This window comes from Bidens hawaiensis, unplaced genomic scaffold, assembly GCF_021521415.1.
Source record: "Bidens hawaiensis isolate Kalapana, Puna unplaced genomic scaffold, B.hawaiensis_p1.1 tig00004685_1, whole genome shotgun sequence".
Classification (NCBI taxonomy): domain Eukaryota; kingdom Viridiplantae; phylum Streptophyta; class Magnoliopsida; order Asterales; family Asteraceae; genus Bidens; species Bidens hawaiensis.
Window position 1 is genome coordinate 913,122 of NW_027491287.1, and position 27,128 is coordinate 940,249.

General features: G+C 39.9%; 1 protein-coding gene and 1 pseudogene across 3 annotated transcripts; both read right to left on the bottom strand.

Moving 5' to 3' along the window:
- Positions 1 to 913: 913 nt before the first annotated feature.
- On the bottom strand, positions 914 to 5,326 carry LOC143627628 (disease resistance protein Roq1-like; annotated as a pseudogene). The gene is made up of 5 exons (XR_013152626.1): positions 4,723 to 5,326; positions 3,469 to 4,563; positions 3,155 to 3,370; positions 2,072 to 2,773; positions 914 to 1,614 (listed from the first exon to the last, which is right to left on the bottom strand). The product of XR_013152626.1 is annotated as a disease resistance protein Roq1-like (transcript).
- Positions 5,327 to 9,642: 4,316 nt separating this feature from the next.
- On the bottom strand, positions 9,643 to 26,307 carry LOC143627625 (uncharacterized). 2 transcript variants are annotated; one of them, XM_077097407.1, is made up of 24 exons: positions 26,135 to 26,307; positions 25,572 to 25,790; positions 25,329 to 25,425; positions 25,037 to 25,138; positions 24,894 to 24,953; positions 24,768 to 24,825; positions 24,532 to 24,679; positions 24,269 to 24,392; positions 23,883 to 24,063; positions 23,751 to 23,779; positions 23,468 to 23,616; positions 23,235 to 23,337; positions 23,049 to 23,144; positions 22,922 to 22,971; positions 22,709 to 22,832; positions 22,536 to 22,598; positions 22,392 to 22,451; positions 22,088 to 22,249; positions 12,189 to 12,262; positions 11,987 to 12,080; positions 11,781 to 11,917; positions 11,579 to 11,659; positions 11,371 to 11,476; positions 9,643 to 9,874 (listed from the first exon to the last, which is right to left on the bottom strand). In XM_077097407.1, exons 1-24 carry the CDS (start codon positions 26,305 to 26,307, stop codon positions 9,797 to 9,799), a joined length of 2,568 nt encoding a protein of 855 aa, XP_076953522.1. In that variant the 3' UTR covers positions 9,643 to 9,796. The 2 variants fall into 2 exon arrangements, with proteins under 2 accessions (XP_076953522.1, XP_076953521.1); XM_077097406.1 differs by having other exon boundaries at positions 24,747 to 24,825.
- Between the last annotated feature and the right edge of the window lie 821 nt (positions 26,308 to 27,128).

A 27,128-nucleotide genomic window follows, 5' to 3' on the forward strand; every position in this document is an offset into this window, starting at 1 on the left:
AAAAACAAAATGAGGTTTCTTTATTAATTTAATTTATGTATTTATTTTTCAAATGTCACATCAAAATAACGTTAGTGGCAGTTGTTACATTCAATATAAAAAAAAAGTTTGCTATGCTATTAGGGATGACAATGAAACCCGAACTTAAAAGAAACACCCGAAACCCTGACATAAATGGGATGGGTAATACCCAACCCATTAGGGTTCGGGACGGGTTTGGGAATAGTTTTGAAATTTTTCACGGGTTTGGGATTTCAAATATATCCGATTACCCGACCCGATTATCCAATAATATAAACTCATTAACCCAATTATATACCCGATGTACCCGATATAGCTTATTCTATTATATATACACTGTATTCTAAATATATTATTTGTCAAAACTTGTTTATGTCAACTATTTAAGATATGTTACCTTTATAGTAACCATATTTGTAATCGATTAGTTATATTTTGTCAAACCTCGATAGAAACTTAGCGGGTTTTGAGCCGGGTATGCCTGACTAGTATTTTATCAAAACCCGATAAGAAACCCGCAACCCGATGGGAAAACCCGAAATCCGACGGGTAATTACCCGATTAAAACCCGACGGGTTTGGGACGAGTTTGAGACGGACTTTAATAACCGAGTATGGGTTTAAGAATATCTAAATCCGACCCAAACCCAACCCATTATCATCCCTACATACTATGCCTCTCCTCTCTATCACATAAAATGATTGTTTAGCTCCTTTTGTATTAGTTATAACCTATTACATCAATCCATTATATATTTTTTTAAATAACTGATCTATTTCATTTCATATTGTTGCTTATTACCAACAATGGATTTTAATTCTAGGTAATTTATTCCATCTTTTAATCTATTATTATTTTTTTTAATTTATTAATGGTTTTGAGCCAATTTCTTTTAGACTTACATTGGGAATTTGGGCCATCAAAATATCCCTTAGGAGCTTAAACAATTGTGTGGGCTTAAATTAGAACACTTTAATTGAAATTACAATACATGACCCAAAGGAAACATGCACTAAATTACACTTCAAATTACATATGAAATAAAAGAACAAAATGGTACTAGCCATGGATTCAGCATGGATGCCATAATATGTTTATCGAGTCGTTTGAATTATGTTGGATGGTGAATGTCTTTTGATCTTCGCGTTCCTCATCCCAAAAGTCCGAGCAATCTGATGCTTCAATTTCCGTTTGGACCCGAAGATCACCTTCGCTTTGTCTAGGAACGAGTTTAACTTCAAACTTACCACCCATGTAAAAGGAAATCATATTGCATTCCGGATTTAGCCATGTGGTCTGCTTTAACGAACTAAAGGAAACGTATCCTATATAAGTCGGAGGAGGAGGAGGATGTGGGAATATCTCGTTTCGATGATTACACTCACCCTCGTCTATCTCCTGCTCGATAATTATTGTAACATATGGTTCTTGGTAGTCCATAACATTGTGTATTAGGAACCCACAAAAGTCATTGTACCAATCACATGGAAGCCGCAATACAAATTTACTCCTTGACACTTGATTAGGCGCAGACATTTGTCGAACCTGATGTTCAAGTGCGAGACTCATAAAGTGATGCTCAATAGCATTCCCCTTCACAATAATATTAATAACAATACAACAAGAATACAAATGACCAAAATGTCCATTTGACCGGTTATTATCGTCAAAATGTCCATTTGACCAATTAATTTATGTAATTTCCATGCTAAAAATTGTCGACCTGATTACTTTTTTATCATTATTTGACAAGATTTTTAACCAACCAGCATATGCCACTTGCTCAAAAAATCTTGTCAGACGCCTAAATAATCCCGTCGGCTGCGAAAATTTAGAAAAAAAAAGACTAGCGACCCGACAGTTGTATGACACATAAAAGAATATGGTTGGTTAAAATCCCGTCGAGTAGTGATTAAAAAGTGATCTAGTTGATTTTTAGGGTGAACATTTTAAGAATAGGTTGGTCAAATAGACAGTTTTGCTGGTCAAATGGACATCTTGGTCATTATCCCTTAATGTTATTATTGAAACTCAAAAGGTAGGGCCTAACCTGACTCATTGAATCTATTAGTTTCTGATCACCACCGCTACCTAGTTTATTCTTTCCCATAAATGAGACTTTCCACAACCATTTACAGTGTGACATATCTCCGATTGTTTCAAGCGAGTAACAATAATCCGCTCTAAGAACAGCTATATCCGATGGGAGCTCGGACAATTCTACAAGGCTATTGCACAATGACACATCTAGCCATTTGAGCCGAGGAAGTTGCAAGCGGCTAAAATCTAGTATCGAAAATTTGTTCCAACTTAGATCAAGTTCTTGTAAGTTGGGTAAGTCCCACGAATCCCAATCGATGTCTTCATCTCCCAAGTGACAATTGCTAAGAACTAACTTCTTCAAGCCTTTGTTAATAAATTGTAATCCAATGGAAGTAAATAAAAAGCTTGTAAAATACTGCTTATATGATGTATCTTGTTTCACACCCTTAGAAAGTTGGCTGCACTTTGAGAGCGAAAGAGTCTCGAGTTTCGTTATCCCTGTAATGGATGGTAGCACCTTAAAGTTGTCACAACTTGCTATTAGTAAGAAAACTAGCTTTTCCAAGCGGCCAATTGATGGATGAATCTCTTCAATAAGTGGACACTGATAAAGCATGAACCTTTGAAGGTTTTTAAGTCCACCAAAATCTGGTGTCCCTATTAGGTTTTTTAAACCATGAAGTTTGATCATCCTTAAATTTGGTAGAGACTGTACACAAAAGTGAAAATTTATCAGGAGTTTGGTCATATCCATAGATAGGATGAAGAGTTGAGAGAAATTTGGTGTGCATGTACTAGAATGTATTCAAGGTAAAATCACCATAATAGCCGTTTGCCTGCTACTTTATTGTAATCGCTTTGTAGTAACTAATTACTATGATTATATTTTTAAGCTATTGAAATAGAAATTATCAAAATAGGCACATAATTTGTTAAATTACCACTTAATCTGATATGGACGCGTGTCCTTTTGGCGCAGAAGACAAGAAATAGAGCTAGAAAAATGCCGATTAAGGAGTGTATTAAGCACTTGTATAGCTACTTAAATTTTACTTGTTATCATAAACTTTTAATCAACAAATAGAATTACCTTATAACCATTCCAAAGTTGTCTTTCCTGGCCGCTACTTAATGTTACACAACGAAGGCTCCATTGAGGAAAATTTGTTGGTAACGAATTCGCATGATGACCTCTCCAATCCACCCACCGAAGATTTTTCATGTTTGCAACAACATGGTGATTATCACGTGGTAGTGGATCACTCATATCAGAAAAAATTCTTATTGCTTCAATCTTGTGAAGTACCTAAAATAGAGGAAAAATGATTTGTTTATCAAGTTGAATTTATATATGTGTGTGCACGCGTGTGTGTTTGTGTCATGAAAAGCTAGCTTAAGCATTACCATTGTTGCATCCATGGCACATATATTTTGTGCATCTTCCACTTGCCAAACTCTAGTATGTGTTTCTGGATTTTGTGGGTGTTCACCTCTAACAATGTAGTGTCCCATTTCTTGTATCAAATCATGCATACCAAACCTGCCATCTGAAATAGTTATAAGAGCCTTTTGTACCAACACCTTTAAACCTATACGAGGGTAACAATCACAAACATCAAAGATATCCATTGCCTCATCCTTCTTTTCTCCCCTGAAAAAACATGCAATATCAAGGAACAACTCTTTATCCACGGGTTGAAGTCCATCAAAGCTAATCTTAAGCTTTTCGACAATATCTGTATCCGGAATCGTATTCAATCTAGCTAATGCACTTCTCCACTCATTGATATCTTTGTCACACAGAAAAGAACCTAGAACTTTAAGTGCTAAAGGGAGCCCAGAAGCGTAAAAAACAACATCTTTTGAAAGCAAGTCGTATTCTTTGCTAGGTTGGCTATCCCGAGGCGCATGCTTGCTAAAGAGCGCCATACCTTCTTCATCATTCAACAAGCTAATATTATGTATCACATTTACCTTATGAGCATTTAATGTATGTTCATCTCTTGTTGTAATTATTATTCTGCTTCCGTCGCCAAACCAATCATGGGATCCGGCTAGAGCCCTTAGTTGGTCAAGGTGACTGACATCATCAAGAACAATCAAAACTTTCATATGGCATAACCTATTCTTTATCATGTGTCTTCCTTCGTCAACTCTATCTACTTTCACTTGTTTTTGTTTCATAACACCGGAAAGAACTTTTTCTTGCATTTTTCCTAAACCATACTTACTCGATTCCTCTCGTATATTTTCTACAAAGCAACACCCGTTAAACTCACCCGAGAGGTTATAATAAACAGAAGATGCAAGGGTTGTTTTACCACCACCCCCAACACCCCATATTCCAACCATGCGCACGCACCTGATCCAATATCTAACTGTGATTCCAAATCTTGCAAACGGGTGTCTATTCCGATGAGTCCTTCATTGACTTTTAAGACTGGAAACAACTTTTTTGTAATATCATCAACAATTTGTTTAATGCCTTTCGACTCATGGCTGCGCATTGTTAGAAGGAAAAAAGTCCTATAAACATCTTAATTTCATACTCAAATCAAACACGTACTGAAGTCGATAACACAAGTACATGAGCACAAAATGGATTGCACACAACGTTTATCAAACACTAAATCATAAGTTCATTAAGAAGAAGCTTACCCATTGGCTATGTTCGTTGTTTCCGAACCCGAAAGGCAAAGTGCTTTTCTCCATAATTCAACTTTGTTGTTGTTCTCAAGCTCATGTTGTGCAAATGCTTTTCCATATTTCCCTTCTTGTTTCCGCACTTCTGATGGATCCACATGATAGAATATAGGCAAAACAATTTGCCCTCTCTCATTCTTGCATCTCATAATATATGTAACCTCATCCAAGCACCACGAAGAATTTGCATAGTTCTCTGAGAATACGATGACGGCAATCCGTGATTCTTCGATAGCCTTGAGGAGGGCTGGACCGATGGTCTCGCCGCGAGGAAGTTCTTCGTCGTCCTTGTAAGTGTGGATTCCATTTTGTACAAGCGCGTCGTAGAGGTGATCCACATAAGTCTTTCTAGTGTCTTCTCCTCTAAAACTTAGAAAAACGTCATAAATCCAAGATTGAGATGAAGAAGCCATTATCTGGATTTTTTTTCGGGTTAGAACAAGTAAAAGGAAAAAAAGGACAATGTATAAACAAGGCCCGAAAGGAAAATGTGGATCTAGATGAATAAAATGAAGTAAATATATAGAGAAAGATGGGGCCAAGAGAGTAGCGATAAGATGTCTTCTACCACTAATGTCATTGTCACTTGACTTTTCCTGCTTTTGTTCCATGTGAGAAAATGTAGAAATTTATGTTAATTATTGGGACTGTTTTCTGCTTCTTTTTTTTTAACCGTCAATGAATCTTTTAAAATAGCTACTGGTTAAATTCATTGCATCGGAATACACTCATCTTTTGATCAGGGTAAAACCCTCATCTAAGGCGAACACCCGTGAACACTCGCCTAAAGACACGATAGTTCAGTGAGATAAAACCCGTTCAGTCCAAGAGATCTAACTAGTGAAAGTCACATATTCGCCTAGTCTCCCATCATCACCCTGGTGCCTTTAAAACTAAATGTTGTGGGCAGGAATCGAACCTAGGTCACATGAAACACTAAATCTCTTCTTTACCACTCCACCACTAACTCATTGATATTGAATTGTTTTCTAATGTTTTTGCTTTGTTTACGCATATCCCATTTTATTTATTTATTTTTAAATAATACACACCCCAAAATTCGGTGGAAGAAATTTGTAAGACTCGATTTTGTTAGACTCGTACATTAGCATCCAATATGTGGTTTTAGATAAAATTTATGTTAGAAATGTTCTGAAAATGATATTACGTCAAAACGTTGATAATAATAATAAACACAGAGCAAGAGAATTCATGATTTTATAGAACATTAATATCTTGGAAGTTGCAAGAAGAAAAAACAAAAACCTTAAAAAAGCTTTGACAACTTGTTCGTTTTTGGTTCGATAAGTTGTGCATTATCAGGTTTAACTAGGTTTTCAATAAAATTTACTTTGATACGTGTATATAAATTGGGGTGTTGCAAGTCGCAACGGTAATTTATTAAAAAAGCAATCATATTTTAAAAATTAAATCCAACATTTAGAATGATATCCCTACAAAATTATTTACTTATTTTAATTTACAAACTAAGTTAGAGTCCATGTTACACACGGTTGAAAATATAAAGCAATGCAAAAGAATTTGTAAAAGAATACACTTAAATTTTTCAAACCTAGGTCATAGTTTCAAATTCATAATATTCTGACTAGTATTTAAACCAACAATATATATTAACACATATTTAATATAATAATACAAAAGAACAATATGGTGAAATTACAAGTAAACTGATAATCTACAACCTTCGCCTCCTTTATTCAAACATTATGAACTTTGAAATGATTGATCAACTTTGTATCGTGAATCTCTTGAATCTGCTTAGCTGCTACAATTCGAATTACTTTTAAAAAAGGTTAAAATGGGGAAAAATTATATATATTTAGTAAATTACCATCTTGAAGAAAAAAAAATCCTCTTTTGAATTAAAAAGTTTAACTTTTGACTTTAAAAGGTCACATTTTGACTTCAAAATTTCTTTTTTAAAATCCAAAATGAGTCCAATGTTTTTTTCTTTTGCTTGAAGCAGACTTAAATTGAGCTGTAAACCGTTGACAATTTGTATTGAAGGTACTTACACTGCTTGAAAGCTGGAGTGTCTACAAGGCCGAGTTCACGACAAGAAATCTCCCTTCTTTGTGAGTATTCTGATTAAAAGAATATTAACATAGTTGATTTTTCATGTAAAATTGTAGATATCGATGTCGTGTAACTTATAACTTTAAATAAAACTTATCACATAATTATAATCAAAGTACATGTATGCTTCCACCAAAACTTTTTCAGTGTGTAACATTTCTAATACCAAGAGAAACAATGTAAACATCCATTAAATTATCATTTACAATTAACATTTTTTTAATATATATATATATATATATTTAACTTTCCTTAAATCTAATTGATTTACTGTTTAATTAAGAAACCTGTTAACTAAGCAGACAATCATAGTTTAATATATTTGTTCCTTGACTTGTGGATTTCCAACTAAAATAAATATATTTAACTTTCCTTGTTTTTTTTTCTTGTTTATGAACCATCAAAATTGACAAAATACAATGACTAACACGTGATGCATTTTATGAGCATTCTGTTCTCATAAGATGCATAATTGATGCATATGATAAATAATTGCTTGTCATAGTTCTATGCTATCATACTTCAACTTAAACATATGTTATGATGTTGTTTAACCTTTGTTTATGCGTTTTGACATCCGTTTATGCGTTTTGAACTCCTCTATGCGTTTTGACATCCGTTTATGTGTTTTGAACTCCTTTATGCGTTTTGACATCCGTTTATGCATTTTGACCTCCTTTATGCGTTTTGACCTATGTTTATGCGTTTTGACCTCCTTTATGGGGTTTGACCTTCGTTTATGCGGTTTGACCTCATTTTATCCTTTTTGATATACGTTTATGCGTTTTGACCTTCGTTTATGCGTTTTGACCGCCGTTTATGCGTTTTGGCCTTCGTTTGTGCGTTTTGACCTCCTTTATGCGCTTTGATGTCTGTTTATGTGTTTTGACCTCCTTTATGTGTTTTGACGTCCGCTTGCGCATTTTGACCACCGTTTATGCGTTTTTGACTTCCGCTTGTGCGTTTTAACCTCCGTTTATGCGATTTGACCTCAATTTATGCGTTTTGACCTCCTTTATAAGTTTTGACATCCGTTTATGCGTTTTGACCTCCTTTATGCTTTCTACCTATACATTAGCATCCAATATGTGGTTTTAGTTAAAATTTAAGTTAGAAATGTTTTGAAAATGATTTTACGTCAAAGCGTTGATAATAACAAACACAGAGCAAGAGAATTCATGATTTTATGGAACATTAACATTTTGGAAGTTCAAGATGATGTGGGCCCAAGTATTGAAGACCGGGCTATTATGTTTATGGAGGCCCAAGATCGCGCTACAAAAGGTGGCCCACAAAAACGGGCATAACTTGGCCCACGAAGCTCTGTCTCGGGCCCATTACCAGTCAAATCGAAGCTTGAGACGAGGAGCATGTTATGGCAAACGCCTACGGCGGTTTGGCCCCTGTCTGAAGCATAAAAACGCCTTTTAAATAAAGTTATAAGTTTTTTTATGTTTTTTCAGCACTTTTTATGTTTTTGTTTTTGGGTTTGTGTTTTGCCCATAACCATTTTAGGCCCAACTCGTATTAGAACATCTATTTATATTCAGTATGTGTAATTGGAAAAGTCAGACTTGAATTTTATAATAATTACTTTTTCTTTTCACTTTTCATGACCTTTGGGTGGGATTTTTGGGGTTTTGAAAGTTCATCATAGGTATTCGTTGAATCAACGTGATTCGATCTTCATTTTCGTTTTACCGCTGCATCACAAGAAGAAAAAAATGAAACCTTGAAAAAGCTTTGACAACTTGTACATTTATGGTTCGATAACTTGTACATAATCAGGTATAACTAGGTTTTCAATAAAATTTACTTTAGATAATAATTGGCACATCGCCAGTCGCGGCAGTATTTGAAAATCTAATACAAAATTTAGAATGATATCCTTAAAAAATTCTTTACTTTTTTTAATTTACAAATGTTTAGACTAAAATCCAGTTTCAAAGTATTTATTACCTTTTAGTAGTCATCATTACCTCAAAACCGACGAACCTATTAGTTGCAACGACAAATTATCATTATTTACCGACAAGACCCGAATCGAAAATCGAAATTCAGGGATGGATGTAAAAGACATCACACCTAACAAACTGACATTTATAGACAATGGTGGCCTGCTGACAATCAATCATAAAAGATATTAAGAGAATTGATTCTATTATCGACTTTGACTATACTGCGATGGCATAAATATCTCCACCAATTACATTTTGACGTAAAATACACGATGAATGAAATATAAACTTACACTTATTAGTTATTATGACTTATAGAAAAGTTTTCCAGTCACTAGCCACTAGGCAACTGTTTTATAACTAAACAAGTAAAATTAGATTTTTAATTAATCAGTATATGTTGTAGGGTCCTGTTTTTTATATTAGTCTTTTGTATTTACTCGTACCGTAAACGTTATATATTAGTTAGCATGTCGATTTATTTTCTTTGTATGTTTGGGCCTTAGGCCATATAATCAAAGCCCACTTGGGACCATATATGGAAATAATGCATGATATGCTCACACCTGTATATATAAGGCGGAGCATATTCATGCGTACACAACCTTTTGAACAAATCTTATCCATACTCACCAACTCTCCCTCTCCTACTTTCTTTCTTATCACTTTGGTTAATAATATACCAAGCAAAATCCGAGATCTCGGTTCATCACTAGTGATTTTCGCTAGCTAGTGTTAAGATTGGTCCAAGTAACCTAGTGTTTTGTTGTTTGATCTGTCCAAAGGATCTACAGATGTACTAGTTCACCTCAAATTATCATATATAAGATGCACAACTATAGGCAAAAGTCTTCACTAATGTCAGGTCATCACCGTGATGACTTGTTTAGTTTACATGCAATAACATATTAACCATATAGAAGATACCACGACAGAATCTCATCGGCCGATACAATCTAAGTAAATTACATTTTCTATAAATAACCACGATCAACTGGCTTGTAAGGATCTCCAAGCGAGGCGTTAAAGTTTCCAGGCCTTGAGAACACAACCTTCAATAAAATATAGATGAAAAATAATTGTGATGTTCGTGTGTTTTGCGAGGATGATAATTGTTGTTCCAATGCAAAAATGGTAACTCTATAGAAACCAACAAATTCACAACAATCAATTTTACTAGAAATAAGTGTATTTTTTTGTTTATATGTATAGCGGCTGGTTCATGCTCTAATTGATATTTACATGCAAAGCATATGAACCAACCAGTGGTGAAGCTTGGACTAAGACACCGGGGGCCGGATTCAAAATGTATACAAAATTTCACAAACGAAGGTGGCCGAGCTCAAATTTTCGGCCATAAGGGGCTAAGTTTACACTACGTATAAAAAATGTCAGGCCGAAAACGGCTAAATTTTACATCACATATAAGACATTTCGGCCGAAAACAGCTAAATTTTACACTATGTATAAATTTTAAACTACGTATAAGAAACTTCGGTTGAAAACGGCTAAATTTTACACTACGTATAAAAATTTTGGGCCGAATACGGCTAAATTTACACTATGTATAAAAAATTCCGGACGAAAACGGGTAAATTTACACTACTGCGTTAAAAAACAGGGGGGCCGGGGCCACCCCAGGCCCTAAGCATAGTATGGGACCAACCATAGTATGGGATGCGTATTTTAAGGTGAAAGTATACACATTCAAGTTACAACTGCTTTTGAATATAGCGTTGTAAATTTGGTTTGAAAACATCATTTATAATGACATAGTTCTTTCTTGCATCGAAAAATTGGACATCGCTATTCCTAATTTGTTTAGACACACACGGCCGATATATGTATCATATAGGTTTAATTAGTTAGAATAATCGTTATAATAAACTATGTAGGTATCAGTAGGGGTGCAAACGAGCCGAGCTTCTTGTGAGCTACTCGAGATCGGCTCGTTAAAAAGCTCGAACGGGCCAAGCTTAATCGAGCCCGAGCCCGAGCCCGAGCTTGAGCCTAAACGTAAGCTCGTTTAATAAACGAACCTGAGACCGAGCTTCACCTATAGAGCTCGAGCCGGATCGCGAGCCTAAACGAGCCTGCCATTTATATAATATTTTAAAATATACATTTAATAATATATATATATATATATATATATATATATATATATATCATGTTATAAAAAATAAATAAAAATAACTAAATAACATATATTATTATATACAGAAATTATAATAGAAAAAATACATAGAAATTATTTTATCATTTAAAAAATAACTTATAAATGGTAAACGAGCCCAGCCCGAGTCGAGCTCGAGCTTGAAAATCTACTCACGAGCCGAGCTCGAGCTTTGGAAATAGAGCTCGAAACGAGCCGAGCTCGAGCTCTATGTAAGTTAAACGAGTCGAGCTCGAGCCTGGTCGAGCTCGGGCTCGGCTCGGCTCGTTTGCACCCCTACGTATCGGCATTTAAAAACGCCACTTCTTAGAAAACGTGAGAATACTAATTATAACTTTGGTGGCTGCCTTGAAGAGAATATGCAAAGAGTACCTGATAATCCATAAGTACTCCTATCTTGAAGCCAGCAGCACAATAATCAAAATAGTATTCCCAAGTACGGATGAATTCCTGGTTGAAGCCCAAAGCAAGGATTTTGCTAGGAGTATTATAAACAAACAACCAACCAACCATCAAGTCATAGGAATTCATGAATTGAAACAACAGTCGATAAAAATAACAATATCTTTATATAAATTACCTTTGGTTTTTCAAGAAGTTAGCCCTCCAATATCGAAGTGTCGGATGATAATGTGTTCCTATCTTTTCCACATGATCCACGCTGCAATTTGAAGCATTTGACAAAATTTTAGATAGATGTGTAGGTGTGTGTGTGTGTGTGTATCGTGTATAATGTTTACTCAAAATTCTCTGTATATACATGACACGAGTAACGCACTTACCATAATCTGGATGATGCAGCCATGGCTGATATTAATATGTTAAGCGAAGGTATGTCGCCTCCCGGAAATATGTATTCTCTAACAAAGCCTGGTGTCCGCCTGATTTCGTCATACTTTCCATCTGGGACTGATATGAACTAAAGATATTCCAAGGAATTTAGTCTTAGTTTGTTTTGATAACGTACTATATGGTGAACTTGAGATACCTGCAGGACAAAAATCCCATCCTCCGCTAATGCGGATTCACAGCATCCAAAAAACTCCTCATAGAATTCGTGGCCAAAATGTTCTATCGCCTCACTGAAAATAAACGTGTCTTGGTTAGATTATGTGTACCCACTAACCAAATGTGTTGTAACAAACAACGACATCATGAAGTTGTATTGAATAGAAAATGCTCTAACTCACCAGCTTATTATTCTATCGTATTTGACATTGTCCGGTAATTGCCGATAGTCACATAGTAGAAATTTGATTCGGTCCTTGAAGAGGTAGGTCCCAGCAGAGCCCAGTTGGACCCGCAAGACTTACCTTGAAGAGGAACGTCTGCGCAGAAACCAACTGGATCCGCAGGACCCACCATGCTCAGAGACGTGACGTCCTTACGCGCAGTACGCAAGCTGTTCCCGCAGGAAATGCCTCCCAATGGTGAAGGACTCCGCCTGTCCCCGCAGCCTCGGATACAAGCCATCAGGGAAGGCCACCCGCGCAGCAAGGCTACACGCACAAGGCACTTAGCTCTCAATCACTCAGTGTCACCTGAAGGAATGAGCAAAGCCGGGAACAATCCCGCACAAGGGCGGGAGGGGGAATACTCCCGCCCAAATAAGCCAGTCCGTACGATACGGGAAGATCTTCTGTACTGTACCTGACGAGGTATGGGAAAAAGATCTGACTAAAGATACGACAGCTTATTGACAACAGTATGGCGAACAGCATGCTCCTGTACTGTATGTCACTATTAGCCGCTGCCTACTCACCAACTACTGCCATACCACGTGCATAGCCGGCAGTTGGTGGAAAAGGAATAGTACACAGCAGGCCTGGTCACTATCAGCCGCTGCCTACCCACCAACTACCAGCAGGGCACGTGCGTAGGCCACTGTTGGTGGAACAGGAACACTGTTGCAGCCGGCCACACCTCCTTGGAAACCTACCTTCGGCTATAAATACCACAAATGGTATGACCATCATATCTTATCACATTATCATCATATTATACCTGATATCTGCTCTAGTAATCTCTTAATATACATTTATATTTAAAGAGCAATCTAGTCTGATTCTCACGCCGGAGGGTGGTCACAAGGAGGAACCCCCCCCTTCTCAGTGACAAGCTCACGGTGTCTGTTTTGCAGGTTATCAGAAGAACCATCTTCTCTGGATCTAACCCCTCGTGGGAAACATCTATCTAACCCTCAGGTTACCCGTAATCTGCCCGGGGTCCGGTTAGTGTTTCTTCATTGGCGCCATCCGTGCATAAAAGCTAGAACTTCATTTTTCTCCAGTTTTTTCAAACTTTTGGAAAGATGGTTAAAGAAATTCCGGTAACCACAACCCCAGCTACTGGGGAGAATACCGGCTACACAGTTTTTACAAACACTACCCCGGTTACCCAAGCCGGGGCAAGTGAAGTAAATTTTACGAACACTACCCCAGCTACCCAAGCTGTGGCAAGTGCAGTAAATAATCGCTCACTGGGATTCACCGATACCCAGTTAGAGAAACGAACAAGACTCCCCCGCCAAACACTCGATGAAGTTAAGGCATGGGCGGAGGCACGTCAGAAGGAATTCCAAGCTGAGTTGGACGAACGCTTGCGTTCCGTCCAACAGGCTGACGAATTCGAAGAATACTTGACCCATGACTCGGAGGAATCCGACTCCGACGCGAACCCTCGCCATAGGGCAAAAGGGAAGCGTAAGGAAACGGATTCCCAACCGAGAAGGCATTTTGGAGAAGCCTTCAAACCAAAAAACACAGGTGGAAGTCCACGTGACTTCTCCAAAACATTCAGACCAAATGTTGCAAATGCAGGAACGTCCAAATTTGCAAGGGACATTGCAGAAGCAATTGCCCCAAAAAGTGTCAAATAAATGTCCAGCATAGGCACATATGATGGTATATCCGACCCAGATGATCATTTGAACAGATTCATAGCGGGGGCAACCGTCAGTAGTTGGACGGAACCCACGTGGTGTTACATGTTCCAAATGACGCTTGTCGGGGCTGCTAGAGCGTGGTTCGATCGTCTACCGGTCAACCACATCTACGACTGGGCTGACTTCCAACAGAAGTTTAGCCAACACTTCAGCCAACAACGAAAGTATACCGAGGAGCAATGGACAATCCTCAAGTGCATTCGAGAAAAAGATGAATCTTTGCTAGACTTCATCACTCGCTTCAACTCGAAGAAGCTAAGTCTGGGTAACATTAGCGAAGATCTTGTTCGCGCTGCCTTTATCCAGGGCGTGAACGACCTAGAGCTCATCCGCACCTTAACGGGTAAAGATGGCATGCCATCCACATGGGATGCCATCATGACAGCAGCTAAACGCTTTGCGGAAACGGAGAAGCAACTGGGTAGAGATCTCCCACAGAGCACAAACCTCTACACCCAGAAAACAAGAGAAGACAACGTTCTTACCGCCCGATTAAACAAAAAGCGGAAGCTAGGCATTTGGCAGTCAAGGGTAAACTTTGACACCTCATCCGGCTTGCAGCATCGGTTAGGCGGAAGGGATAACGTACAGTCCAACAAGAACTCCAGATGGACGCCGCTCATCAAAAGCGTCACCGAGATATTCGCTACTGAGGAGCTCCCATGGCCAAAGCCTCAAATAATCCGACATCGTCACAATGCTGATCGGAGCAAATACTGTGACTTTCACAGGACAAAAAGCCACAACACCGAAGAATGCATAGACGTAAAGGACATGGTCGAAGCATTTGTCAGAGATGGGACGCTCGCGCACCTCGTGGCGCAATAAACGCTGAGCAGGCTGATGCGTGTATAACCCCAGCTGGGGAAAACACGAATAAAAATTCCAGCTTCAATGTGAAGACTACATGCTGCGTAAAGAACGAGATCCCGAACCAGGTGCGTATCGGCTCGATGGCACTCCCATCCCAACAACATGGAAGGGAGCTCAATTACACAGTTTGCATGTAAATCAATTCCAAATTTGTAAAGAAAAGGCCAAGAGCCACTTCTAATGGAAATGATTCTCCTTAGAACATACTTTTAACTATCAACACTGATGCCGGTTTTCACCGCATACATAAGTGTGAAAGTCGTTGCATGGGGAAGGCGGCAAAACCCGCATAAACCCAAAAAACGGCAGACCTTCACGCAGGTCAGTTAAAGGGGAAAAGTTCAGTTATCAAATTAAATGAAAGTGCCGGTCTATCCGCATGAATCATGAGAGGAAACTGAACACTAACCTATTAACAACCGCGCGTCGAACGGTTAATTTATTCAACACTGATGCCGGTTTTCACCGCATGCATAATTACGTGAAGTCGTTGCGTGGGGAAGGCGGCAAAACCCGCATAAACCCAAAAAACGACAAACCTTCACGCAGGTCAGTTGAAGGGGAAAAGTTCAATCATCCTACTAAATGAAAGTGCCGGTCTATCCGCATGAATCATAAGAGGAAACTGAACACTAACCTATTAACAACCGCGCGTCGAACGGTTAATTTATTCAACACGGATATGCCGGTTTTCACCGCATGCATAATTACGTGAAGTCGTTGCGTGGGGAAGGCGGCAAAACCCGCATAAACCCAAAAAACGGCAAACCTTCACGCAGGTCAGTTGAAGGGGAAAAGTTCAGTCATCCTACTAAATGAAAGTGCCGGTCTATCCGCATGAATCATAAGAGGAAACTGAACACTAACCTATTAACAACCGCGCATCGAACGGTTATTCAAAACAGAGAATTTCTAACAAAAGGATGAGGAAAACCTACACGCAGGTTAGACGCAGGTAAAGTTTAGCCATCCTACTAAGTGCAAGTGACGGTCCTACCCGCACAATCACGAAAGAGGAAGCAAAACTTCACACCTATTATCTACCACGTTCAAAGGTTAACTTATCCTCAGAAAAGATGAGGAAAACCTACACGCAGGTTAGACGCAGGTAAAGTTTAGCCATCCTACTAAGTGCAAGTGACGGTCCTACCCGCACAATCACGAAAGAGGAAGCAAAACTTCAACCTATTATCTACCACGTTCAAAGGTTAACTTATTCTACACTTGGAAAATTGCTAATTTAAACTAAAGTATGCAAGTCATATAACGTTTATAAAGCAAGGAATCCAGAGAAAGAAGCGGTCTTACCCGCACAAAGATTTATATTTCACAATGATTCATGACAAGAATGGCCGGGTAACTACCCGCCTACAAGAAAATAAATCTATACAAGCTAAATCTATCCTAGCAGTGGGAAGGGATCTTCAGGATCAGGCTTCAGGGCCACTTCCACTTGGACCAGCACCGTCAGTAGAGCGTGGCAGTTCAAGGAAAGCTTTAAGGATAGCTAGCCCATCATCAGCAGCAGCAACTTCATTCACCTTCTCCACCACCGGATGCGGGAAGGCGGCGTACTGATTCACTGCTTGGTCGTAAACAGCTTCAGTATCAACATTGTACAAAGGGAAGTTGGAAGGCGGGATGCCTTTCTCAACGAACCCTAGACCAAGCAGGAAGCCGACCTTTTCCCCATCCTCGTGAGAAGCGTTGAGGGCTGCGCTCATAGCATCGTCATACGACGTCTCAGCGAAGACTCGATGCACAACCTACAAAAGAAAATATACAAGTATCAAAACCTCTTCTATCTACAAAGAAAAGCGTAAAGACATGAAAAGCATACCTGAGACAACGCTTCTCGAAGAAGCCATTCCTTGGCAACCAGAGCTTCTTGGAGGGCAGCTTGAGCTTCGTTACGGGCGCGTTCGGCTTCACTCTTGTTGAGGTTGGCAAGCAACACTTCTTTAGCCGCAGCCTCTTCGACGCCCTTTAGCTTCCGCTCAGCATGGTCAAGCACCCCCCTCTGGTCCAAGATCTCCTGGAGCTTTTTGGCGTCTTCCATCGCCAAGGCATCATGAGCCTGCTGGAGAGCCTCTAATTTGGCTTTAAGCTCCTCATTCTCCACGCGTAGAGGCTCAGCAACAGCTTCAGCATTGGTGGCCCTCTCGGTTGCGTTCCTTGCAGTTTCCTTAGCCAGCCGAAGCTGTTCATTAACAGCTTGGGCAGCCTTGGAACGGGCCTCGAGCCGGGCCTGAACTTCAACCTCGAGGGCCTTGAAGGCCTTCTCCTTCTCCTCAGCCACTGCGGTAAGTTTTTGGTTCTCCTCCCGGACAGCCCGCGCCTGAGCTACTTCTTTAACGCGAGCTGCTTTTAACTTGTCGTTTTCACGACAAAGCAGCTCGACGCGCGGCTGCATCCGGGCCAGGAGAACCCGAAGCTCATTGCTTAGCCTACCCTCCTGGTAGCTAGCCATGGCTTCCCCCAACGCACCACTAGGAGCAGCGTGACGAGCCCACTCCACGCACTCCACAGGGGTGCGAAGGGTTGTTCCTCGGCGAATGTTCCATCGTGGAACATACACTTCGTTGGAATCCGACACTGCAAAAAACACAAAGCAGTTAGGAAAAGATGATAAAGAAAAAAAATATATAAAATGGGCCAAAAGAACCCTACGCACCTGTAGGGTCAATTACAGGCCGATAGCCGCCAAACCCATCACCTGAACCCAAGGGAAATCCATCCAAGAGGTCAGGCAGATGGGAAGGTGGCAGAGATTGGCGAGAAGCCCCATGCGTACCTGATGGATCGGCCGTCGTTGCCGATGACGGGGGCATGGTAGCAGCCGCCGCCGCGGAATCCGCAGCAAAAGTAACCGCCGGCTCGGTGAAAGATGCAGTAAAAATCGCACTCACAGCCGACGGTGACGTCATCACAGCTGGAACAGTCGGCTCAAAGGAGTGAGCAACTGAACCAGCGGAAGCAGGCGCAGGCGCCTGGGTCGTCGCCTCAGGTAGGCTGACCAAGCCTACCGTCATTGGCGGAGAGGTACTCCTCTGCGCTCCACCCTGGAATGCGTCAACATCCACGCCTGCACAAAGAAGAAAAGTGTTAATGATAAAGCTATGAAGTTAAAAGATAAAGTTTGTACTTACGGGTTTTCTTGAGCCTGAAAGTACGGACGGGCGGGGATGAACCCGATGGAGCCGGCCTCTTCACGCCGGTCACCGTTGTCATCCTAGGCTCTTCGGTGACAGTTGTCACAGCCTCCGGAATGGTGATCTTATCACCACCGGGATTCCCCGCCACCTCTTCGCTCTCGGTCTCCGAGTCAGACCGAGGCACCGGATCGGCAGTGGAGGCCACCTTCTCCTTCCCCTTCCCGCCGGCAGCCTTCTTCTTCCGCACCAACGGAGGACCATCTGCGGATTCCTCATCAGAACATACGATTAAAGGAATTCCAGCAGAGGTTTCAACATTGAGGGGTCGAGGGTCGAATAGCGCCTTACCTGGCCGCCTGGCGCTAAGGATCTCGTGGCCTAGCGGGTAGACCTCCACGAACCGATCCGCCGTTTGTTCTAGGATGGGCAACTCGTTCTCGTCTAGAGCGCGAGTACCCATCCGAGCGGGACCGTCAGCCTCCCGCGGGTTCAGGAGCGACTGCAAGTCGTTCCCCTCTGAAATAAACAGGAAAAAAGTTAGAAGAGATTCTAAATCAACAAAAAGAAACAAAGCATACCGTAAGGAACAGAGTTCGAACCGTATTCGAGGACGATTGGGATCTTATGCGCATCCGCCTCCTTCCACACCCGGATCATCCCCAGCATCACCATCCCGGACTCCGCAAACCGGTAAACCGGAGATTGGACTCAGGATATCTTCGAAAACCATTCCGCCTCCTCGTAGTTGGAGGCGTGAAGGCTGGGAAGTGCTTGCCCGTTTTTGAATTTCATGGCAATTGGGATGGCGCGAGCGGAGATGTAGAAGAACTCTCGCTTCCACGAGCGAAGACTGCGCTCGGTCGCGCAAATCTTCAAACCCTTGATCCGGGTTATCAACGTGTACCACCCCTGGATGCACCTCCAAGTGTAGAAGGTCATCAGGCGGTCAACATAGGGCTCAATGCCCAGTATCCGGCATACCCACTCGAAGTGGCGAACCTTGGCAATCGCCATCGGATGCACCTCGGTCAGGTGCACACCGTGCCTCTCAAGGACACGGAAAACAAACTTTGTCAATGGGAACCTAAGATTCCCATAGACAAAGAATGCAGCATAAACCCCGATCTTGCCTCTGGGGGCGTCGTACACCGTCTGATGGGGTTCAGGAAACTCAGGCTCGAGAGACTCGAGCATGAACTTCCTGACGACGTACCGATACAGATCGCCAGGCAGAGCACACTGGCACTTGCCAGCAGTACTCTTGTCATCGGCTGTAGCTTCGAAATCACGAGACGACATCTTGAAGATGAAAGAAAACGATTTCGGGAGAATGCTTGCCTGAAAAGGTGAGTATTCGCCGGAAATCGCTTAGAAGATGAAGAGAAGAGTGAAAGTGTGGATTACAAAGAACCCTCTCCCCCTTTATATACTAATCGCAATTAATGCGATGAAATTAATGCGGAAGAGAGAGAAATTGAAGGTGCAATGAAACTATGACACGTGGCAAAAAGCAAGCTGGCAACAGCTGTTGACAGGACGCGTACCATTAATTTCGCGGCCACGCGCCCGAAAAATCGTGCCCACGCGCCTGAAAAAGCGTCTGGAATGACCATGTACTGTCACGTCACCATAACTTCCTGCACGTCCTGACACAGTCAGAAGAAACCGTCGCACGACGTTTCAGAGGGTTGGACTGTTCTTATCCTTTCACCAACTCTTAGAATTTCAAAATTCAAATATTCAAAAGTAAGCGGGAAAATACCCCTTAACTTGGCAACCAAGTAACCGTAAGACGGATGCGGGTACAGTGTCAAGGCAAAACCCTTCACATACCTAGCACCCGCAGGGAATTGAAGCCAAGAATAACTTGGCAACCAAGTAACCGTAAGACGGATGTGGGTACAGTGTTAAGGCAAAACCCTTCACATACCTAGCACCCGCAGGGAATTGAAGCCAAGAATAACTTGGCAACCAAGTAACCGTAAGACGGATGCGGGTACAGTGTTAAGGCAAAACCCTTCACATACCTAGCACCCGCAGAGAATTGAAGCCAAGAATACCTTGGCAACCAAGTAACCGTAAGACGGATGCGGGTACAGTGTTAAGGCAAAACCCTTCACATACCTAGCACCCGCAGGGAATTGAAGCCAAGAATAACTTGGCAACCAAGTAACCGTAAGACGGATGCGGGTACAGTGTTAAGGCAAAACCCTTCACATACCTAGCACCCGCAGGGAATTGAAGCCAAGAATACCCCGGCCAAAAAGTAACTATAAGACGGGTGCGGGTACAGTGTTAAGGCAAAACCCTTCACATACCTAGCACCCGCAGGGAATTGACGCCAGGGGTACCTTGGAAGTAAAGTAACCGTAAGACGAGCGCGGGTACAGTGTTAAGGCAAAACCCTTCACATACCTAGCGCTCCGCAGGGAATTGAAACCAAGAAGGATCTTCTGGGCAATGCTTGCGGAAACGGAAATAACATCCCCGCATAGCGGGAACGTCGAGAACTACATTGTTTGAGGCTCCAGGATGGAATTGGTGGTTTTAACATAATTGATCACTATGTTCAAAACTACCAAAACCTCAGGGAGAATCCACACAAGTGGGACTCAACGCTCCTGACTTGCGAGGAGGTTACAGCCTACCCGCATCATACCCAAAGATCAAGCAGGAAACTCGGGAATTTCTGCAAGTGACAAGGACTTCCGCGGGAAGAATCCCCATGGAAAACCTTAAAAAACCCTTTTCAAAACCCTTTGCTTAAGTCCAAAAGTTCACCTCACTTTATTAAACACTCATGAGAAGAACATTGGACTGGGGGGACTTGAAGAGGTAGGTCCCAGCAGAGCCCTGTTGGACCCGCAAGACTTACCTTGAAGAGGAACGTCTGCGCAGAAACCAACTGGATCCGCAGGACCCACCATGCTCAGAGACGTGACGTCCTTACGCGCAGTACGCAAGCTGTTCCCGCAGGAAATGCCTCCCAATGGTGAAGGACTCCGCCTGTCCCCGCAGCCTCGGATACAAGCCATCAGGGAAGGCCACCCGCGCAGCAAGGCTACACGCACAAGGCACTTAGCTCTCAATCACTCAGGGTCACCTGAAGGAATGAGCAAAGCCGGGAACAATCCCGCACAAGGGCGGGAGGGGGAATACTCCCGCCCAAATAAGCCAGTCCGTACGATACGAGAAGATCTTCTGTACTGTACCTGACGAGGTATGGGAAAAAGATCTGACTAAAGATACGACAGCTTATTGACAACAGTATGGCGAACAGCATGCTCCTGTACTGTATGTCACTATTAGCCGCTGCCTACTCACCAACTACTGCCATACCACGTGCATAGCCGGCAGTTGGTGGAAAAGGAATAGTACACAGCAGGCCTGGTCACTATCAGCCGCTGCCTACCCACCAACTACCAGCAGGGCACGTGCGTAGGCCACTGTTGGTGGAACAGGAACACTGTTGCAGCCGGCCACACCTCCTTGGAAACCTACCTTCGGCTATAAATACCACAAATGGTATGACCATCATATCTTATCACATTATCATCATATTATACCTGATATCTGCTCTAGCAATCTCTTAATATACATTTATATTTAAAGAGCAATCTAGTCTGATTCTCACGCCGGAGGGTGGTCACAAGGAGGAACCCCCCCTTCTCAGTGACAAGCTCACGGTGTCTGTTTTGCAGGTTATCAGAAGAACCATCTTCTCTGGGTCTAACCCCTCGTGGGAAACATCTATCTAACCCTCAGGTTACCCGTAATCTGCCCGGGGTCCGGTTAGTGTTTCTTCAGTCCTGAACAATTAATGGCATTAGAGAACACATAAAAGGAACACGAGGAATCTTAAAGTTTTACTTGATTCCATATTTATACGTTGGTCTTTCCTACGAAAATATTTGAGGAAATTATTGCATCGAAAATTCCAACATAAATTCTGATACAATATCAACACAGCAAAAAACACCATGTTTTAGTTATCAAATATCGACATAATGTTTAGCTTTTCTATATTTTTTAATTGTCGTCGGAAATGCATCAACCAAAGGTATTTTTCAGATTTTATATAATTATGAAGGCGAGTATTCCGATTTTAAGCACTTACTTGTAGATTAAGCTCCTTCACTTTACATTCTCCATACTGAATTTGCTCTTTGGAGAGGGTGATGCCAGTGTATTTGCATCCAGTTTGTTTAACTAGTTCAATTGCGAAAGCCCCCCAACCACATCCTATGTCAAGAACTTCATGGTTTTTATCAACTCTTGCCTACACAGGTTTTAAAGAAACATTTCGGCACAAAGTTTCCTTAAGAGAAAACATGACAATATTGTATGCAGACATGTTTTATGATACATTTTAGTGAAATTTCTTTCTAGATAATGGAAATTTAAAACATACAAACACTCACTTTCTCAATCAAGGAAGATATTTTTCTCATCTGCGCCGTTTTCAAGTCTTCATTTTCACTCTATTAGAAGTGTGCATATAGAAAGTGTTATACTAACTACTCGAACACCAAAAAATGGGATAAATGTAATCTTTGTATTATAACCTTAAATATCGCACACGAGTATGTCATGGTTTCATCTAGGAAGAGAGAGAAGACTTCATTACTCTACAAAAACATGAGAAGACCATATATTATATGAAATAAGAGTCCAGATTTGACAAATGTTTGTAAAAGTGAAAATAAAGTATTAAAGATGATAAGAAACTTTCACATGCCAGATCATAGTGTCGAGATATGTTAGAGCGCGCTTGAGTAACCGTATTTTTCCTCATGACATGATGAAAGAAATACTTTGCAGATGATATTCCTGCAGTTAGAAATAATGGTGTCCACCATCCTCTAAAGCCACAAACAATATAATTTATTAATAATGTAAATTAACAAATATTAAATTTCAATATGTGGCACCATATGGAAGCTCTAATTACCTTTTTCTAGACCTTGAGGCACGTTGTAAATCACTATTAACTATAAAAAGCTACAACAAGGAAGAGTCAGTACTAGGCCGGGAATCATGTAAAGGAATTAACTACTTGGATATTAATTAAAAAGTACCATAAACATATTAAAAAGGCCTTCATGTTTATCTATGAATGAGAAGTCTCCGTTTATATACGCATCAGCAAGACCTATATCAGCTTTTGTGATAATCTACAAGAAGTTTTTAGGATGACAAAACATTTATACAAAAACATTTAAAAAGGTATTAACATTGTTAAAAAAACGCGACAGAGAATTCACCTTCCAATAAAATTGGGGATTGTGAACTTTTACATAAACTTTTATGGAGTTTTTCCCTTTGGTTCCTTCAAAGGTGAACATTGTACCCCCTTCTTCAAGTAAACTACATCAGGTACAAGCTTCGTAAACTCGGAGAAATGAATATTTAGACAAAAGACTAATGTTTGGGGATCTAATGTGTCAGGAAATATGCATTTAAAAGAAAATGGCAAGTGATCGATAAAGTGTCTCACATTAAAGTTCCAGTTGCAATATAATCTTTAAGAAACTTCACAAAAAGCGACCGCGCACCCGCTTCCATAAAAGAAGGTACCATTTGTTTAGGGTTGTTTAGAATTTTATAACTCCTATTAAGCATGGTGTTTGCTGCAACAATGCCTGCCTACAACACATTAAAAATCCTTGTGAGACACATTCTGATTCTTTTTACTCAATAATGTGCCAAAAATTTATCAAACAAATAATCCACAAGTTACTCTAATTGTTGAATAAGGTTTTATTTAGGAATGAACTTACCTTCACTCCATCCTCATATAACCCATAACCTATTTTGATATAATATGAATTAGTAGACCATAAGTAACTTTAATTTACATATCAAGAAGACAATAATAAATGTTAGTTTATTTTATAAATGAATAATAATACCTTGGTATGTTCCACAAAACACAATGTTTCTCTTTCCTTGAATGGTATGAAGCTCAAGTGAAGCCTTTGATGCAGCAATCGATGGAACCAACCATCCAGTTGACCACTTAAGCAACGTACCCTCCGGGGTTCCAGGTGGGTTAATTGTAACAAGAAAAGGTTGTCTCGTGTCATCAATGTTCTGCATTTTGATATAAATAAAAAACTTGGTCTCAAAGTAGATTAATGTGTTCACATATGATCTTATGCGCTTAAAAATGAAGTAGGCCGGCATTCACATAGGTTTTACACCGTCTTGGTATCTTTTTCAAGTTTCATGCTAGTGCTTTGCTTAAATAGATTAACTAATCTTATTAAGTGTAAGACACAAGTAGTCATATAGGTACCTGAATCAAATTCAGCCAGTATGTTAAGCATAATTTCGTATCCATCGTTCCATGGAAATTCAACGCACTCCATGCTTTCTGGTTTTGTGGCATTAATTTCGTATCACGATGTAGAAAAGTATCACTGCAATAATTAATTAGAGTTTAAATATTAAATCTACATTTCCACTCATCATGGAAAGGATATCATGAGATCCATAAATTAATGGCTTTAGCAAGCACATGTGGAAAGTATACATTCCAAGTCATGAGGGCGAGCATACCTATAGACGAAATTAAAAGCCCTGAGTATTCTCTTTTCTTCATATGAAGCTTGTTCTCCAATAATTCTAAGAGCATCAGGGGCATGTGTAGCTATTACACATCCATTACACCTTTCTTGAGAGCCGTCTTCGCAGATTATCAAACAGCCTGTTCGTATTTGGGGCACAAATTTAAAAGAAAACAACTAAAATAATAAACTAAAGCAATTATTTACCATCATCAAGTTTTGACACGGATTGGACCGGACAACCCATTCTTATTTTGCAGCCTTTGCGTTCGAGTTCCTCTTTGAGCTGTTACTCATTCCAACATATATATAGTTAAGTTTATGAAACAACTAGATGGAAGATAAAATAATCACCTTTTTTACATATGAATGTGAACCGCTTCTAACCGTAAGCCATTGAGGGTGATCAAAAAGCTGATATAAGATGCACAAATAGCTCAAGATAAAAAATTTGACATTAAATCCTCGAATGTAAGTTGTTTTTAGAAGAGTTGTACCTGAAGGTCATGATGGTTCTTTAAGAATGAGAGAACTGAGTAAGCAGAGAAACTCAGAACTTGTTCTATAGGACAGGGCCATATTGAAGTACACACTGGTACCTGAGTGATTTAATTATAAATATATTGTCACTCAAGAGATTAATATATAAGCGTGTTTAAGAATGTTGAATGTAAAAGTTTGAGTTAAATATATTGTCACTCTAGAGATTAAATTTGTGTAAGAAGACCTTTGGTCAAACCATAAGAACTAAAATTGTATTTTGACTCTAAGATTTTGAAGTTATCTCACAAGATAAGCTTTTTGAAATAATTTGGAGTAACCATATGACTTGATGAAGCCTTGCAATGTTTCATGGTCTCTGATGTCTTGGTTGTGTTCCAGGTACCTATGTTAGTTATAATATTATAAGTTAACCGCTTGCTAATTATGATACATGTACAATAACACTTGACTGTAAAAAATATATGTAGGCCGCCTTTAATATCTAATTAAGGGTCTTAAATCCCTTGATTTATTTTGCAACATGTGTACCTCAAAACATCATCTTTAAACTTTCTTACTTCCCAAATCATGTACCAAAAGTGAGGATTTAGTAGATTCTTATTTTGTGAAAACAAACTTGACAATCCATGTCTAGTACCCCATTCGCAGCCATGGCCGTCATCTAAACTCACTGAGAACGACATATCGGAAACCTCCATGTCAACTCCAAGTGTTTCAAACAGCTCCACCATGTTGGGATATGTCACATGCAAATTGATCCGTTGTTAAATTTTAAAGAAAATAGTTCAAGAACATTAATTAATCCATCCATCTGACTATGACAAATAGGTAAGAGTTAGGCATTCATGTACGTAGGACGTGATCACGAAAAAAACTCGTAATTCATAAGATAACCAAAAAACTTCATACCATCTATATACAATGTATCATATATAAATACCATCTATATACATACAGTATGAATTTTTTTAGTTTTCTCACAAATAGCGTGTTCTCATGATCTCTCCTCGATATATATACAGAGAGAGATGATGAACTTTTTGGTTCAAAGAATAATAATAAGCATATAGTGTGCGGAGGACATACTTACCCGATTAAAGACCACGAATCCCAGGTCCAAATTGATGCCATCCACGGACATGGTCTTGGCATGATCACCAAGGTGGTCCTCCTTCTCATATAACACCACCTCCACCCCTGCTTTAGCCATCACGTATGCGGATACCAACCCGCTTATACCTCCACCAACCACTGCAACTCTCATCTTACTTATTTTCCTTATTATCTTATATTCCCGATAATGAAATTTCATAGATTTAATTAGGACAGAAGGTATAGCTTTAATATTGACGTAGCATGATGATAAAATTGAAAGTCAAATACGTTGATTCTAAGAATACCTGTGAAGAACTTCCCAAAACTCTCAGAAAAGACGCAGATCGTAAATAAGATAAATAATTGAATCTGTTGATTCACACGAATACCAGGATCAATTCTTCCAACTATTACAAAGAATGCCGATAATTAGATCCTTCACACACTAACACACACTGTGATAGAGAGGAAATGATTTTTTTTATATATTCCAAACCTTATTTTCTTACATGACAAAATCTCAAGTATTTAAAAGAAACTATAAACCATTGGGCTTCTAATGATTAAACCAAAAGATATAAAATATTAATTATAAACTCTTGTAATTCCATAACCTATGTCGTCATTATTTGGTAAACCTTTGATCTCCCCACATCAAATATTGAACAAAATAGAAACAAACATTTACGTCTTAAACTTGAAGTTTCAAATTTGTTACTCAGATTAGAAAAATAGTATACCAACAAACTCACTTTGTATTCCTTGAATGGTTCCTTGAGAGAGGGTAGCAAGACATGTATATATTTAGTGTTAAAAGATACTTTTAAAGCACTCAACGAATTATAATTTATAAATTAGTTTAAATTTGATTTCCTCGTTTTTATATGTTACATAAAACTAAATGCATAAAAGATTTCTTAACAAGAGCAACGAATGACATCCAGGTCATTATATAAGAATGAATCTTATTAGTTGTTATCATTAGTTATT

What these genes read in the sequence shown, in the direction of transcription:
- LOC143627625 (XM_077097406.1), bottom strand. Translation starts at nt 26,307, where the DNA reads ATGAGAGTTGCAGTGGTTGGTGGAGGTATAAGCGGGTTGGTATCCGCA. An exon ending in ACTGGCTGAATTTGATTCAG is followed by an intron (nt 24,064 to 24,268) that starts GTACCTATATGA and finishes ATCAAAATGCAG; the next exon opens with AACATTGATGACACGAGACA. An exon ending in AACTTCTTGAAAAACCAAAG is followed by an intron (nt 11,477 to 11,578) that starts GTAATTTATATA and finishes TAATACTCCTAG; the next exon opens with CAAAATCCTTGCTTTGGGCT.